This window comes from Phoenix dactylifera, chromosome 11 (assembly GCF_051530095.1).
Source record: "Phoenix dactylifera cultivar Ajwa chromosome 11, Ajwa_hap1_PhDact_Kaust_v1.1, whole genome shotgun sequence".
Taxonomy (NCBI): domain Eukaryota; kingdom Viridiplantae; phylum Streptophyta; class Magnoliopsida; order Arecales; family Arecaceae; genus Phoenix; species Phoenix dactylifera.
In genome coordinates, this window is record NC_143200.1 from 20417466 (window position 1) to 20434863 (window position 17398).

At 44.3% G+C, this 17398-nt stretch overlaps 2 protein-coding genes across 2 annotated transcripts; one reads left to right on the forward strand and one right to left on the reverse strand.

The window, feature by feature from the left end:
• Positions 1-601: 601 nt before the first annotated feature.
• Positions 602-1689, reverse strand: LOC149751644 (zinc finger BED domain-containing protein RICESLEEPER 2-like). Its single transcript, XM_089926399.1, has 2 exons — positions 684-1689; positions 602-621 (listed from the first exon to the last, which is right to left on the reverse strand). Exons 1-2 carry the CDS (start codon positions 1687-1689, stop codon positions 602-604), a joined length of 1026 nt encoding a protein of 341 aa, XP_089782525.1.
• Positions 1690-10662: 8973 nt separating this feature from the next.
• LOC103722384 (heat shock protein 81-1-like) lies at positions 10663-17384 on the forward strand. Its single transcript, XM_008812925.6, has 4 exons — positions 10663-10937; positions 11056-12493; positions 12585-13007; positions 15590-17384. The coding sequence occupies exons 2-4, from the start codon at positions 12368-12370 to the stop codon at positions 17144-17146; spliced, it is 2106 nt and encodes a 701-aa protein (XP_008811147.2). The 5' UTR covers positions 10663-10937; positions 11056-12367; the 3' UTR covers positions 17147-17384.
• Positions 17385-17398: the final 14 nt, after the last annotated feature.

Below are 17398 nucleotides of genomic sequence, written 5' to 3' on the forward strand. Positions count from 1 at the left end.
CATATGAAACCGATGATTAGTCCTTCTTTTTTTTTGCAGTTTGGAGGAGATACTTGGGATATTGCTAGCATCAACATCTATTTGTCCATCTGAAGATATATATTCCTTGTAGAGCATATCTAAAGCTTCATGAACATCATCAATATGGCGTTGAAAAACATCCTCACCATAAATTTGTGGAAAACAAAATACAATGAGCTGCATTTTATAGCGAGGATCCAAAACTGCTCCAATTGCCATTAGTAAGTTACAGTCTCCCCAATACTTCTCAAATTTTTCATTCATTCTTCGAGTCATGCGCACCACAAAATCTCTAGTATCAAAGGACATATCATTTAATTTCTCCTTCACTCTCCAAATTTCATTAAGGAACAAATTTGAAGTTGGATATTGACGTCCTGAGAACACTTCTGTGACTTCATTAAAAATTTCCAAAAATTTTGAAACCTCTGTAGCTCGTATCCAGTCCTCCTCGGATGGTAACCATTTATAGTTGGAGTCTCTTTCCTTGTACATTGGAAACACCGATTTGAACTCCAATGCCGACTCTAGCATTTCATATGTTGAGTTCCATCGAGTAGGCACATCAAGTTGAAGAATTTTAGAGGTTGACAACTTCAACTGTTTAACAATTTCAGTAAACTTATGAAGTCGTGAAGGAGACATCTTCAGATATTTCACACTTTCGCGGATATTCTCAATTACATCCCGTATTTCTGCTAAACCATCTTGTACCATTAGGTTCAAAACATGTGCACAACAGCGAACATGAAATATTTTTCCACTGAAGTAAAGCTTTCCTTTGATTGCAAAATTATCCCTCAAGACTTTAACTGCTGTGTCATTCGAAGATGCATTGTCTAACGTAATAGTGGAAACCTTATCTTCAATCTCCCATTCAGTTAGACACTGAAGAATACAATCAGCAATAGCAATTCCCGTGTGGGGAGGTGCCAAGCTACAAAAATTTAAAATTCTCTTTTGCAACTTCCATTCAGAATCTAAGAAATATCCAGTGATACAAATGTACCCTATTGTTTGATTTGAGGTCCATAGATCAGTCGTTATGCTAATTCTATCAACATTTCTTAACATTGACCTCAACTTTTGCTTCTCAATTGCAAACATTTTCATGCAGTCATTTCTCAAAGTAACCCGCTTTATTAGCTCAAATTTTGGGTTAAGAGCTTTGCAGAATAAAACAAAAAACTGATGTTCCACCATCCTAAAAGGATACTCATGCACTATAAACATCTTTGCAAGAATCTCTCTTATCTTGTCTTTGTCATACTTGTAAGTTGCTAGCATTGCATGACCTTGAGTAACATCAAACGACAATAAGCTTTGTTTTAACTCTTTGTCTTCGCTAGACTTAGAAAGTTTTCGAGGCATGCAAGCATTTAAATGTCTTTTGAGATGAGTTGTGGCACCCCCCTTCTTCCATGCCAATTTAGCACTGCAATAATTGCATTTTGCCTTTGTGTTGCCATCTACTGTTACGATATCAAATTCAGTCCACACCTCAGATCTCTTCCTCCTATTTGGGTCATCCGAAGATTGTCCTGTACCCATTTTTTCCATTTCATCCATTGCATCATCTTTATCAATAATATTTTCCAATTCAACAAGTTCATTTGCACTATAAGCTGTAGAGGCATGTTGATCGAATTCATGTTGGCCATCTGACATTTCTTGAAAAATATAAACAACCAATCAAATTACATATTTAGTACATAAGCATGCCATACTGCCATACAATTATACAAAGCCTATTCAAGGCTAAAACAAAACCAAACAAATCTAGACGCCAATTCATTTAAACACTTGAAAGCATAACATTCAGCCCTCCTCCCAAACAAATTTTCATAAAGAAATAATAATAGATAAAATCAAACAGTGAAACAGAACGGTTGAGGAGTTGAGGACTGAGGACTGAGAACTGAGGAGCAAAGACTCGGAGGGGAGAAGAGGAAACTCACCAGCAAGTCGGGGTCGGCCGGTCGCCGGTCGGGGGTCAGCGCTACAGCAACTCAGCAAGTCGGAGACTCAGAGTCGGGGAAGATCCGGGAGGAGCAAGTCGAGGGATCGACTGATTGAGTCGTCGTCTCGTCGAGGTCCAGCCGTCCAGTCGTCCAGATGATGGAAGGGGTGAGGGGTTCGGAGGAGAAGGAGGGCCGGAGGGGTTCGGAGGAGAAGGAGGGCCGGAGGGGTTCGGCGGCGCGGCGTGCGGGCGAAGGGAGGCGGAGCGCGGCGGGGCTGGGGCTTCAGCTTCAAGCCTTCGAAGGGGAAGGCCGACCGGAAGGGGAAGGCCGGAAGGGGATCGTCGCCGGAAGGCGGTCGTCGCCGGAAGGGGAAGGCCGGAAGGGCTGGGAGGGCTGGGAGTCGAGTGGGAGAGGCCGAAATCGGGGGAGGGCTGGGACTTGGGAGTCGACTGTCGAGTGGGAGAGGCGGCCGAGAGGGAGACAGGACTCAGGAGGAGACTAGGAAATCGCATGAGCTGATGAGCATCTGGATCTGGTGAGTGGTGGTGATCCCGATCTGGGTCGATGGACGGTGGGGGCTGGTCCGGCTGGAGAGTGGGCTGGCCGGGTGGGCCCATAGCCATGGGAGACTAATCAATCAGCATTCAGCAAATAGCTAAAGGCCCAAGCTCGTTTGGGCTCGTGAGCTGCTCGGGCTCGAGCTCGGGCTCGAGCTCGGATGTAAACGAGCCTCATATTAGGCTCGGGCTCGGGCTCGTTTGACTAACGAGCCGAGCCCGAGCCGGGCTTTTACCGAGCCGAGCCCGAGCCGAGCCCGAGCAGCTCGGCTCATTAACAGCCCTAGGTATCAGAGCCCTGGCTTTGCCCCCGTTGCCAAAGCCACGATCGAGCATTTTCTTCCTCAACCTCCTACGGTCCACTGGCCCTATTCATTCACTCCACCAAAATCCCACCCGAGACATCATCTCTGTCTCTTCCCCTCGGTGCTCACCAGAAGAACACACGCACACAAAAAAAAAGAGAGAAGGTCCCTCCCTCCCTCTCGGTTCTCATCAGAGACAAAAAAAAGAGGGGAAGACCCCTGTTCGTCGGCCCCGTCCCGCCGGCCGCCAAGCCCGCGGCCACCACTCCCACGCTCCACCGCCGCTGCATCACGCCACCGCCAAGCCGAGCGCCGCCCCCTCCGAAGTGTCGCCGCGCGCCTCGAGCGCTCCGCCACCATCGGGCACCCTATTGCCGCCCGCGGAAGCCTGAGATCGGCCGCCTGCGTCGTGTCCGCAGAGGGGGCCGCCGCCATGGAGCCCCGCAGTCAATCGCCGTCGGTCGCCGCAAGCTCGCAGCTGCTACCGCGCCCTCCGTCCGCCAGCAGCCGCCGCCACGATTATCGGCACGCCCTCCCGTAACCATAGGGAGGTTGAAGAAAGCCCTAGCGAGTAAGTACCGAGCCCGTTAACCCACAACCCGTTAGCCCGGTTCCGCTTCAAAAAAAAAAGTTTCACATGACCCGCACGTGACGGGTCCGTAAAGGGTATTGGATCGAGTCAAACCCGTTAACCCGAATCCTAACGAGTCTGAGTTTTAAAAAAAAAAGAAAAAAAGGAAAAAAAAGAAAAAAAAAACCTACCTCTATTCGTCTTCTCCGGCCGCACGCCGCGCCGCCGCCCTTGAGCGCCGCTCCACCCGTGCCGCCGCCACGCGCCGCCCACCCTTCGCCGCTTCCGCTCCACCGGCCGAAGCCACCATCCCCTTCTTTCTTCGGTGTCTGCCTCCACCGCGCCGCCCAACCCCTCTTACTTCTTCCCTCGAGCTCCGCCTCCGCCGTCGCAGCAGCTCCGCCTCCGCCGTCACAGCAGCTCCGCCGCCACCCGCCTCCCGCTTCCTCTGCTCCGCCGCTCCGGCCGACCGCAGCGCCTCCTTGACTGCGGCCACCGGCTTTGGCCTTCGCCATCAACGCCGCCGAAGCTTCCACCCTCGCGCTCCGCCCTCCCTTCGCCGCCACTACGCCACCGTCGCCGCTGCAACAACCTCCTCCATCTACCTCCCCGACTTCGGCCGCCATTCCCCGACGTCTCACACTTCTCTCCCACTCTGATTTTCCCCTTGGCCCCCCATCCTTCCCACTGCAGCCATTTTTTTTTTCTTTCCTCCCGGTTCGTCCCACACAAACCACGGGCCCGCAGGTACCACCCACGGAAGCAGTGCGTCGCCCACCCCAGTCGCTCTTGCTCCTGTATTGACCCAGGCCCGCCATCATTTGAGCGCGGCCCAGGCCCAAGCAGCTGCAGGTCCTGTCTCAGGCCCGATCCAGCGATTTTTCAGTCCATTCCAGAAGCCCAGGAGCCCCTTGTGCTGCAGATCCAGGACCACAGCTCCAACTAGCTTCGCTCGGCGCCAACTTCGTGCTCGAGACTCTACAACGGAACTTCCGGTTGATTGTATCCACCACAGGTAACAGGTTGTTCTTTCTTTTGGGCTTGTTTATCTAATTATGTTCTAGTTCTCTTGCATGACGGTCCTATTTTGAAAAATTACTTTCCTGTCAAACTGCAAAACCTAGAACATTTACTACCACACCCATCCTACCCACCATTTAAATCTAAATATTAAATTAGCATACTTTAGCAACAGGATAATTCTCAACATCCGTCGATCAGATTACTTTAGGATTAGAACGACTGTAATACGTGCTTGCAACCTAATTTCTTATAGTGATTAATTTTCTACTTTAACTCTGAAATAACCAAAGTACAAATTAGTAATATTTAATTTTAAGTTATCTTTGTGAAAATTTGTTGATTTCCGAATTCATAGTATATTGCATTAGTAGGTTGTCATGCATTGCATTTGGTAAGTTAGGGTTCATTAGTAGCATTGCATATCATATCACCAACAAGAGTAGTCCCTGCATGCCAACCCGTAGTGATAGAGAGTACCTCCTCACTGACTCTCAGACCCCTTTATCCACCATGGACCCCAGAGTTCTATAAGATATTTTGGGACAATTAGCTGCATTACGAGCTGATCAAGACGAATTCAAACGAGAGATCCGTGCTCTAGTACAACACCCTAGGACTCCTGAACCGTCAACCCCAATTGCAGCTTATCCCGAGCTTGGTTTGACCACACCACCTGTAGCTTTTTCCCATCCCCCTAGGAACCAACCTCCTCCTGATCACCAGCGCGATCTTGATGAGCAACTACTTCGTACCGTACGAGTAGATGCCTCCACATTTGCTAGTCAATTAGAGCCGAGTGTGTACCTTGATTGGAGAGCAGCCATGGATAACTATTTTGAGTGGTACGAAATGACTGACGATAGAAAAGAATGATTCGCTAAAATAAAGCTTATTGGGCAAGCTCACTGTTACTGGCATAATGTTGAACATATGCGTGAGACCCAAAGGCTTCCTCGTACACTACCTGGGAGGATATGAAGGAAAAGCTGAATGAGAAGTATATGTCATTCTCTTACCGACAACGCCTTATGGATAGGTGGCAGAAACTAACTCAAGGGACATCAACCGTTGCTGATTACATTGCACGATTTGAGAAGTTTCATATGAGGTGGGGTGTAATCGAAGAGGAGACTGTTACTCTCTATAGGTTTCGGGCAGGACTCCGCGAGGAGATCCAGAAAGAACTAATCCTCCGAGAGATTACTACTCTTGGCCAAGCATACCAGTTGGCTCAAGATGTAGATCGTTTCTTACAAGCCCCTGTTGTGAGGCGTATTGACCCTCGACCCATGGCCCCAAGAGCCCGACCTAATCAAAACTACCTCCCACAACCCAGGCAGTTTCCCAATCCTTCTAACCAGCCCGGCCCTAGCCAAGCACCGATTAGGACATCCCCGATACCTGTCCAGAACCATTCAAATGATAAAGAAAGGAGCATACTAGGTCCCAATCCTCCTTCTAGAAGCCAAACCCAACGTTTTAGGTGCCAAAAATTTGGCCATATAGCATCCCAGTGTAATGCCAAGACCTATCTCATGACTGAACTAGAAGTTGGGACTCAAGTGAATGAATGTGTTGAAGAAGTCTATGAGCCAAACATTGAGGATTTTGTAGAAGACTTTGGAGACGAACAGACTGGGTTAGAGTTTCTCCAGGCTGAACCCCAAAAGGAGCCCACTGATCCAAATAACCAAAATTCTAGGCTTCATGTGGTTAGGTGCACTCTAACTCAGACTAAAACCGAACAAGATTGGCGTAGGACCTTTCTATTTTACACACTCATTAAGATCAATGATAAAATATGCAAAATCCTATTTGATAGCGGAAGTTGTATTAATACTATTGCTTCCGGAGTTGTCTCCCGCCTCGGCCTGAAATCTACCTCTCATCGCAATCCATATAAAGTAGCTTGGGTAGATAAGACATCTCTTTCGGTGTCGAAAAGATGCCTCGTCCCGATTCAATTCCTATCCTATAAAAACGAAATCTGGTGCGACTGCATTCCGATGGATGTAGGTCAAGTCATCCTAGGGAGGCCTTGGCTATACGATATGGACGTCATACTTCATGGGCATTCGAATTCTTGTAACTTTATGTTCCAGGATCGGAAAATTATACTGAACTCATTGCCTCCTAGAGAGTCCGCCCCTGAAAAGAAGAGTGCCACTCTATGAAAAGATGAACCATTTCACATCATTACTTCGAAAGAGGTAATGAAAGATATCGAAAGTCAATCATGTGTGTTTGCCCTTGTGGCTAGAGCCATCAGTATGGAGGCGAACCTTGAGCACCCACCAGCAGTAGTTCCCCTGTTGGAGGAGTTCCACTCTGTTTTTCCTAAGGATCTTCCAAATACACTTCTTCCGATGCATGACATCCAGCACGCGACTGACGTCGTTCCCGAAGCATCCTTGCCAAATCTTTCCCATCATAGGCTCAACCCAAACGAGCACACTGAACTGCAACGTCAAGTTGACGAACTCCACACCCGAGGGTATATTCGTGAGAGTTTGAGCCCCTGTGTTGTACCTGTACTCCTCACTCCCAAGAAAGATGACTCTTGGAGGATGTGCATTGATAGCCGTGTCATTAATAAAATCACGGTTAAGTATCATTTTTCCATTCCTAGGCTGGACGACCTCTTAGATTTTATGTCTAGTGCCACGATCCCATGGCAAGATGTCAGTATGGACTTCGTGTTAGGACTTCCTAGTACATATATCAAGCACGATTCCATATTTATGGTTGTGGACCATTTTTCAAATATGGCTCCCTTTCTTCTATGTCCTAGGACTTCTAACGCTTCTAGATTTGCCAAACTTTATTTCAATGAAGTCGTTAGACCTCTTGACCTTCCAAAATCTATTATATATGATACAGATGTTAGATTCGTGAGCTCCTTTAGAAAAATTCTTAGGCACATGATTGGCACTAAATTAAAATTTTCATCGGCCTATGCTAAGACTTTGGATTTAGTGTTACCGACCGCCGAGTTTGCATATAATAGTTCGGTCAATAGGTCCCTAGGCATGAGTTCCTTCGAAGTGGTAAATGGATATAAACCTAGGCAGCCCATAGACTTGATTCCCATGTCTCATCAACATGAAGTCTCTGAGTCTGCACAATCATTTGCATCACACCTGCATTCATTGCATTAGAAAATCAGCAAATGTATTAACTCTAATAACTTAAAATATAAATTCCTTGCTGATTTGCACAGACGTTATAAAGAGTTGAATGTAGGAAATTCTGTCATGGTGAGAATTAGACCTGAACGACTTTCTTCGGAAACGTTCAAAAAGTTGCAATCCCGTAGTGCGGAACCGTTCAAAATTCTAAAGAAAATCAGTTCGAATGCTTATGTTGTAGATTTTTCTGAAGCCTATGGGATTAGTGCGACATTTAATATTGAAGATTTAGTCCCATACAAAATATCCACATTCATTCCTTCTGATCCTTTTGTTGCTACACCCGCCTCTGTTGATCACCTTGACCCATCACCTGCTATTGAGCCTCCACCTCCAAAGTTTCATACACACAGAGAACACATAGAACATATATTAGATGAGCAGGTTACATCTACCAGGAGAAGAAGCTACCAACGTTACCTTGTTCGATGGAAAGGTCGACCCGAATCGGATGTGACGTAGATTTCGCGAGCCGAGTTGCAGCGCCTTGACCTTGACCTTCTGGAGCAGTACGACAGCCGGCCAGACCTACACTCGACGGGATCGAGCTTCTCCCACCTGGAAGGAGTTGATGGGGATATCAGAGCTGACCACCCTGTCATTTAGTCCCCAATTTTATTTGCATTTTATATTTTCTTTTATTTCTGGGCTTGCTTGCAATTTATTATTGTTGGACTTTATTTGTGTAGTTTGGGCTTATTGGGAATTATTTTGTGTAAGGGATTTTATTTTAATTGTTCTTATTAGGCCCTATTTATAAGGGACTTTTATGTTGATTAAGGTTAATGAAGAATTAAGAATTTTTTTCCCCCACGTTTTCCTCTCCTTTCTTCCTCCTCCCTTCTCCTTCTTCTCTTCTTCTTCCTCCTTCTCTTCTCTTTCTTCATTTCCTCTTTCATCTCACCAAAAGTACATCATCACCACCGCAGTCATCCTTCCCGGATCTGGTTCGGCATCAGACTCATTAGCAAACATTTGTAAAGATTGTTCATATGGAAAATGAGCCAAGCACAAATACCTTTTAGAGCCTGATTATAAAAAGGATCATTGGTCTCACAAAAATATAATAAAACTTGGTTCAGCGCATTCACAAGGTTATCCAAATTAGTTGAGATTAAAAACCAAAAGGGCTTGAAATATGTTAGTGTCACGCCCCGGACTCGGATCCGTGACACGGCCATGCTATTGCCAACTACCGCCCACAATAGCACGAAGCCTCATATACGTATAATAGGATAGTCAAGTTTCATATATATAACCTTACCGGTATAACTTACTAGATAGTTCAGTGTACAGAGTTTCTATAACAGTTTATGTACTCAAAATGTATGTTTTACCCAAAAAGAAACCTTGATACATAAAGTGTCTCTTTCCGCTATCACTGGCGGTGATTAGAAAGAAAAATGTAAATAAACGAGTATGAGCTACACGGCTCAGTAAGTAATCATGCATAATCTTACCGGATCAAACATAATGCTAAACATATTTATGCAAAGTTTGAGAAGCTAACATATATATCAAATACAATTTTTCAAATATACAATATATTCAAACCGAGCTATAAATCAATGCATGTACAATCATATAATTTTATAAACAAGATTATGCATCATAAAATTGTGCCATTATTCCATGATTTGAAATCCATGCTCTCAGATAGTAGTGTAGCTATGGCCGCTCTTAACTCCCACGGCAAGGATCAGTATGCCTAGATATTGTTACCCACTGGCGGGGTCCATGTTGCTCAGTTATTCTTGCCCACTGGCGGGGGCCATATGCGTATGCCAAGTTATTATACCCACTGGCGGGGGCCCATGCATAGCATCTGAGAGTCATAAATCATAACTTTCATAAATCATACATTACAAGTCATTTGAAAACTGATTAATGGCACCTCAAACCATTAATTTCATGATCATGTTACAAATACCATTTTAATACATTTATAACATCATATTTTATGGAATACAAAATATAACTGAACCATGCTATCTTTGGTAAATCATGCACACTTACTAGCATGTGCTTGATCCTTATTTGAAAGTATAATTAACACTTTATAATTTCTATAAACAAACTTTTTCATGATTTATAAAACAATAAGATTAGTGCAAGATTACTTACTTTTTCACAAATCGGTGCATGTACAAAATGCATCATTAAACTTTATGCCAGTAATTCAGATTTAAAATCTACACTCTTAGATTTATAGCTATGGCCGTACTTAACTCCCACGGCAGGGATTGTTATGCTCAGTTATTCTTACCCACTGGTGGGAGCCCATATGCTCAGTTATTCTTACCCACTGGCGGGGGTCATCCATAGCTTCTGAGAGCTCATAAGTAGTATTTTTCATAAATCATACCCATAGATAGAATGAAAACTCATTAATAGTATCTTAAACAACTAATCTTATGCTTACGCCACAAATACTATTTTAAATGTAATTATAACATCATAATTCATGTAGTACATAATTTAAATTGCATAAATAACACTTTATAAATTATGTAAGTAAGCGTATACGTGATCCATAAAATAATAAGATTAAGGCATGTTACTTATACTTAATTTGCTTTCCAATTCCTTAAATATGGGTGACAAATCCTCAACCACCTAACACAATATCATAAGGATCATATTATTCCTCATTATATAATTTCTTAGTTTATTATACTATGAACTTACTTGCTTGGATCTTGTCCAAGGATCTAGCCCAAGTCCAATTTATCCAATTTGGAGCCTTTGGGCTTGGTTCAAAACCAGATTGGGTCCACATAGGTCAATTGGGTTTTTAATTAAAGGATTGGTCCTGGTTCATGATTGGGTCTAGCCCTTTTTGGTCAATTTGATTTTCTAATTAGGCTCGAGTTTAGTCAAATTTGGCTAAACCTATTTTTCTTTTCTTTTCTTTTCCTTTCCTTTCCTTTTCTTTTTCTTTTCTTTTCTTTCGTTTTTCTTTTCCTTTTTTTTCTTCTTTTTTTTTCTTCCTCTTTCTTTTCTTCCCTGTTTCTTCCCGAACCTTCCTTTCCTTCTCCTCTCTTTCCTTCCTTCTCTCTTCTCCTCTCTTTCTTCTCTTCTCCCGATCCCTCTTTTCCTTCCCCCCTTTCTTCTCCCACGAAGGGAGGAAGGCGAGCTCAGGAGAGGCCGGGCCACGGCCAGCCGGCTCCCACGACCATAGCCCTCGGCCGGCTTCCACAGTCGAAGCCCGTGGAGAAGAGCCATGGAAGAAGCCGGCCGAGACCAGCGGCACCTACGGGACGCCCGCAGCTGCTACCCGCAATGCCGGCGATGCCCCTGGCCGTGCATGGGTGGGTCCCCTCTTCTCTTTCTTCTTCTTTCCTTCTTTCTTTCTTTCTTTCTTTCCTTCTTCCTCTTTTCTTTCTGTTTCCCTTCTTCTCCTCATTAAGGCCCTTTGCCCTACTAAAGGTAAGGAGGGAAACGAGACTCCGGCCCGACTGCCGCCCCCACCCGAGAGCCGGTAACGGCTGCGGCCGAGATCCGTAGAGTCCCTCCTCTGTTTTATTTCGAAAACAGGGGAGATGAAAGTAGAAAAATAACATGATCAAGGCTTACCGTGCTCCGGAAATAGACTGGCACAATCCTTACTCTGACTTCTCTGGTTCAAGGACTCCCTCAAGAAGGAGGAGAAGAACGGTAAGGGCTAGAAGTAGGGTCCTTAAGCGGTGGTAACCGCTCGGCCGGGCACTTGTATGCTTTTTCGCTCGACAGCTGGACCTCCCTAAGTAGGATGTGGCGCCCTCCTCATGGTTGGCTATGTTGGGCTGGCCCACTGGCCCAACTGGGTACGGGACAGTGAATGGACCGGTCCTCACAGTTAGCAAGTTGGGCAATAGCTTGATTGCCCCTCCTATGATCGAGCATATATTATTACTTGATCTTTACACTCTTGCAAGAAAATAATTGTAGGTTGGTTTACATTGTTCCATTTTTATAAAATGCATCAAAGGCCTATATACAATACACTCCAAAACTTTATGTGTAGGCGAATTTTGAAACTTTAACGCATGTTACCTTGACCACTTCCCAATCTTACCCGACATTTTCAAATTAGCCTATCTTATCCCCGTGCAAGTTCAAAATCAAGTCGAGCCAATTTAGGCTATGTTGCAAGGGAAATAGGAGGAAGTAAAAATTATTTAATTTAATTAATTCACTATTTTTCACCAAAATGTCTGCTGCAACATTTGGATTAAATCATTTTTTCAAAAAAAATAGGTATTTTCAAAATGTTGATGCACAATTATTTGCTTTTCAAACCTACATATCCAAATTGTTTCAGAAATAAATTAAGGACTGAATAATTTATTCTGAAATAAAAAGAGATAGAAATAAATTATCCACCTATTGTTGGCTTTAAAAAGAGATGTCGAAAACCAGATAGAAATAGAAGCCGAGCAAGCTTGGAGGGCGACGCCCCTAAATTGAACGGCCTTCAATTTCAAAACTCCGTTTATACGAGTCAAAAATTCCGGGCCCACGCGTACTCCTGGCCATCCAATCACCCACGTTTCCTTCGCTTATAAGTCGTAACGCCACACCGTTTCGCGCTGCGCCCGGGAAACCAGCTCAAGAGAACAATCTAGAAGCACCCCTCCCTCCCCCCTATATAGGCCACGCCACTCGCAAACCCTAGATCCCTCTCAAACTCCTCCTGCCTGTCTGCCTCTCTGCGGCTACTCCACTTCTCCCGATCTCCTCTCCTCGAGCTCTTTTAGCCATGGCGGCCGAGACGGAGACCTTCGCCTTCCAGGCAGAGATTAACCAGCTCCTCAGCCTCATCATCAACACTTTCTACTCCAACAAGGAGATCTTCCTTCGCGAGCTCATCAGCAACTCCTCCGATGTGAGTCATTCTCTCTATGTCGATCCCTAACTGGGGATCTCTTTTTCTTTCTTCTTTGATGCATCCTTTTTGCTGATCTGAAACCTATCAGGCGCTGGACAAGATCCGGTTCGAGGGCCTCACGGACAAGAGCAAGCTCGACGCCCAGCCGGAGCTCTTCATTCACATCGTCCCTGACAAGGCATCCAACACCCTCTCCATCATCGATAGCGGGGTTGGTATGACCAAGTCCGATCTGGTCAACAATCTCGGTACGATTGCTAGGTCCGGGACCAAGGAGTTCATGGAGGCGCTCGCTGCCGGGGCCGATGTCAGTATGATTGGCCAGTTTGGAGTGGGTTTCTACTCTGCCTACCTCGTGGCTGAGAAGGTGGTGGTGACCACCAAGCACAATGATGACGAGCAGTACGTGTGGGAGTCCCAGGCCGGTGGGTCGTTCACCGTGACCAGGGATACCTCCGGGGAGAACCTGGGACGGGGCACCAAGATCACTCTTTTCCTCAAGGAGGATCAGGTATTGAAACAGAAGTCCTAATGCTAGCTTCTTCTTAAAATTAAAAAAAACAATATTTTTTTTACTTGATGAGTATTGAGTAATTTGCATAGGCGTAGAGAATCCCATTGTGGTGTTTGGTTAATGGTTGTTTGATTTTTTTCGTGTTGGTGGCCTAATTAATTGCTGATAATGCTGACATTGTTGAAGTTATTTAATGATTGCATATTCTGTTTTGGATAGGAATTTGATTCTTTTGATGGGCATTTTTGGCTTGAGATTGATTTTTAAGTGGTTTTGGATTACTAGCTGTCGAAAAAATGTGGAAGTGCAATAATTTTGGTATCGGATTCAATTAGATGTTTGGAACGTGAAATGATCTTGAATTGTAAGAAAGAGGCAGACTATATTGCTAGGCAATTTATGGTGTGGCATGTTGAGATTGCTTATTGGGTGAGGATGGATTCTAATACATGTTACCTGCGGATGTAAACTGGAAAATCGTGGGGCCCAATTATGAGCATGATGTTATGTTTGGCATGTTTATGTGGGTTATCCTACACAATGCACGCGTATTTAAGCAAGATGTTATGTGTGTAGGTGATTTTCACCTACGCATGCACATGTATAAAACACGGCCCAAAAATGCTTCATTGAGACTGGACGCTGGCCTTTTGCTTTGTTTTTGAAACCACTCCTTTTAATTATAATTATCCAATTGTTTGCATTGTTTACTTGATCTTTCAATTTTTTTTGAAAGATAGAAAATAGGAGCAGCAAAAATGGCTTATGAGAAAAAGAAAATGTAAATTTGTATGCATAGAGGTTGTTTTACCTGTTACCTGGTCCTAATATGTTGATCCCAAAGCAAGAATACACTATGCAGCCTGTCACAGAGTTTGATGAACTCCACTACGTCAGTAGCTTAAGAGATGGAAGAAGAAATTACCTTCTTAGGTTTGTTTGTTGTCAGAATGTTTTATTTCAATCAATATCCTATTTGTGTCATTCCGGAGCGTAGCGGCACAGGAAGAGCTGGAGAGGTAGGGGTAGATAGAGAAGGAAAGAGAGGAAGAGAGAGAGAGAGAGAGAGAGAGAGAGAGAGAGAGAGAGAGAGAGAGAGAGAGGCTTGGAAGCCCTCGTCATCATTGGGGAGGAGATAGAGGGAGGGGGAGGAAGCCCTAACTGTAGCCATGAGAGCAGGGGGGCGATAGAGGAATGCATATTCGTGGCGATTGAGCGGGTGGGCTGCTTCTCTCGCACGACCAAAAGGGGATAAAGGGACGACTTTATCATGAGCTCCAGGGGAGGGGGAGGTCTCTCTCTCTCTCTCTCTCTCTCTCTCTCTCTCTCTCTAGAGAGAGAGAGAGAGAGAGAGAGAGAGAGCTCTCTTGAAATTGGGATTTATAAATGGGTGGGGAGAGTTTTTTAAATGGACCAACCTGAGCTGCTGAACCATCTCGGGCCGGTGTCGGTGCAGTTCAGGTTGGTCCGGCATTCTTTGCTATTGATGCCTAGACAACTCTTCTTTATTTATTTGACTTCTGAAGTGAGCAGTACAAATTTTTTTGAAGGCATTAGATACACTTGATCTGCATGTTGATTGACAGACTCGGGCATGCAATACTCTTTTTTTTTCATGTAGATGACTATCTCTGTGGTTGAAGAGTCAAGGAAGTTAGTTCTGGAAGATGTTATGTCATGCATCTTTTGAGTGTTTCTCTATAGTGTTTGGGTTTTTATTGCATAAGCTTTGATATTTATGTCCATAGCGTCATTTTTTTTGGAATTTTGTTAAAATTATAGCAGGCTGTTATCAAATAAATGATTTTGAAATTTTATGTTTTAACTGAAGGATTATTGTGAACCCCAATTTATCTGCTATTGTTGTGGTTAAAAAACCGGTGTACTTGCTTGTAATCGTGATGTAATACCATTGATCAATAATGTGAATGTTACTTGCAACCGACAAGCTTTATGCCATCTATTTATGGTTGACTACAGGGATAAAATTATGCATCACAGTTGAGGATTCCTGTGGCCAACTGTCAACCATAAACTCAGTGATATGTCATAATGGTCATGGTGATTATTGCATGATGACCAGTTTATTAGCTATATAGAATGTATAACAGCTGGTTATATTTATCAACAACATCATGAGGTTCACCATTAATACACTTAATAAAAACTCTTTTGCTATATGTTTTTGAAGCTAATACCGTCTTACCTGCATGCTCCTTTTTAGTTTTCCTTCGTTGATAGGTGTAACTTTTATTGATGCTTTTCATGATGCTCCTTGTTTTTCATCATTGATTCTTATAACCTTTATTGATATCTTTCATATTGCAAGAAGAGCGTTCATTTTTATGATCTGTTAGAAATTAATGTGATGTGCAGATGTTCGTTGTTATGCTTTACTAGATATTGACAATGGAAGACTTGTCTAGCTTTAACCCTATAAATGGGGGCTTTCTGTTGCCTTGTCATCATGGCCACTCTTGACTTCTCGTATATTCCTTTTCTTCTCTACAAACATGTGCTTATCCTTTTTCATACTGTGAATAACCTTCCTGCTATGTTTTGGTTTGGTTTGATTGCAGTTGGAGTACCTTGAGGAGCGCCGCGTGAAGGATCTGGTGAAGAAGCATTCTGAGTTTATCAGCTATCCTATCTCCCTGTGGACTGAGAAGACCACCGAGAAGGAAATTTCTGATGATGAGGATGAGGAGGAGAAGAAAGATGCTGAGGAGGGCAAGGTCGAAGATGTTGATGAAGAGAAAGAAGAGAAGGAGAAGAAAAAGAAGAAGATCAAGGAGGTGTCACATGAGTGGTCTTTGGTCAACAAGCAGAAGCCAATCTGGATGAGAAAGCCTGAAGAGATCACCAAGGAAGAGTATGCTGCTTTCTACAAGAGTCTAACAAATGACTGGGAGGAGCACTTGGCTGTGAAGCATTTCTCTGTGGAGGGCCAGCTGGAGTTCAAGGCAGTGCTTTTTGTGCCCAAGAGAGCACCTTTTGACCTCTTTGATACCAGGAAGAAGCTTAACAACATCAAGCTTTATGTTCGTCGTGTCTTCATCATGGACAACTGCGAAGAACTAATTCCGGAGTACTTGAGCTTTGTCAAGGGGATTGTTGACTCTGAGGACCTTCCCCTCAACATCTCTAGGGAGATGCTTCAGCAGAACAAGATCCTCAAGGTCATCCGTAAGAACCTGGTCAAGAAGTGCGTCGAGCTCTTCTTCGAGATTGCTGAGAACAAGGAGGACTACAACAAGTTCTACGAAGCATTCTCGAAGAATCTCAAGCTTGGCATCCATGAGGACTCCGCGAACAGGACCAAGTTGGCCGAATTGCTTAGGTACCACTCAACCAAGAGTGGGGATGAGATGACAAGCCTTAAGGACTATGTTACAAGGATGAAGGAGGGCCAGAACGAAATTTACTACATCACTGGTGAGAGCAAAAAGGCTGTTGAGAACTCCCCATTCCTGGAGAAGCTGAAGAAGAAGGGCTATGAGGTGCTGTTTATGGTTGATGCAATTGATGAGTATTCTGTGGGTCAGCTGAAGGAGTTTGAATGCAAGAAACTGGTATCTGCTACGAAGGAAGGATTGAAGCTTGATGAGAGTGAGGATGAGAAGAACAAAAAGGAGGCCCTTAAGGAGAAGTTTGAAGGCCTCTGCAAGGTGATCAAGGATGTTTTGGGTGACAAGGTGGAAAAGGTCATGGTGTCTGATCGAGTTGTCGACTCCCCCTGCTGTTTGGTCACTGGTGAATATGGTTGGACTGCAAATATGGAAAGGATCATGAAGGCACAAGCACTGAGGGATTCTAGCATGGCGGGCTACATGTCCTCGAAGAAAACAATGGAAATCAACCCTGAGAACCCTATCATGGAGGAGCTGAGGAAGCGATCAGAGGTGGACAAGAACGATAAGTCAGTTAAGGACCTTGTACTACTACTGTTCGAGACTGCCCTGCTCACCTCAGGTTTCAGTCTTGAGGAGCCAAACACCTTTGGCAACAGGATCCACAGGATGCTCAAGTTGGGGTTGAGTATCGATGAGGATGATGCAACTGGTGATGCTGACACCGACATGCCTTCCCTGGAGGATGCTGAAGCTGAGGGGAGCAAGATGGAGGAGGTCGACTAAGTCTTAAGTCTGACACTGCAGTCATGCAACTTATCGTCGCTTGCGTTCTTGTTGACTATGTTGCTAAACAATTAGAACTTCAGGATCTTTCAGAGAGAAGCATGAAATTGTTGGGGTCTCTTGAACCATTTTGCACTTTATTCTTAGATTTACCTGACTATAGATTGTTTTGGAACCTCTAGATGCTTGTTTTAATTATGATGATTTCTAAATACTTTCAGCTGTTTGATCTTTTAAATTGAGTTGGGTCTG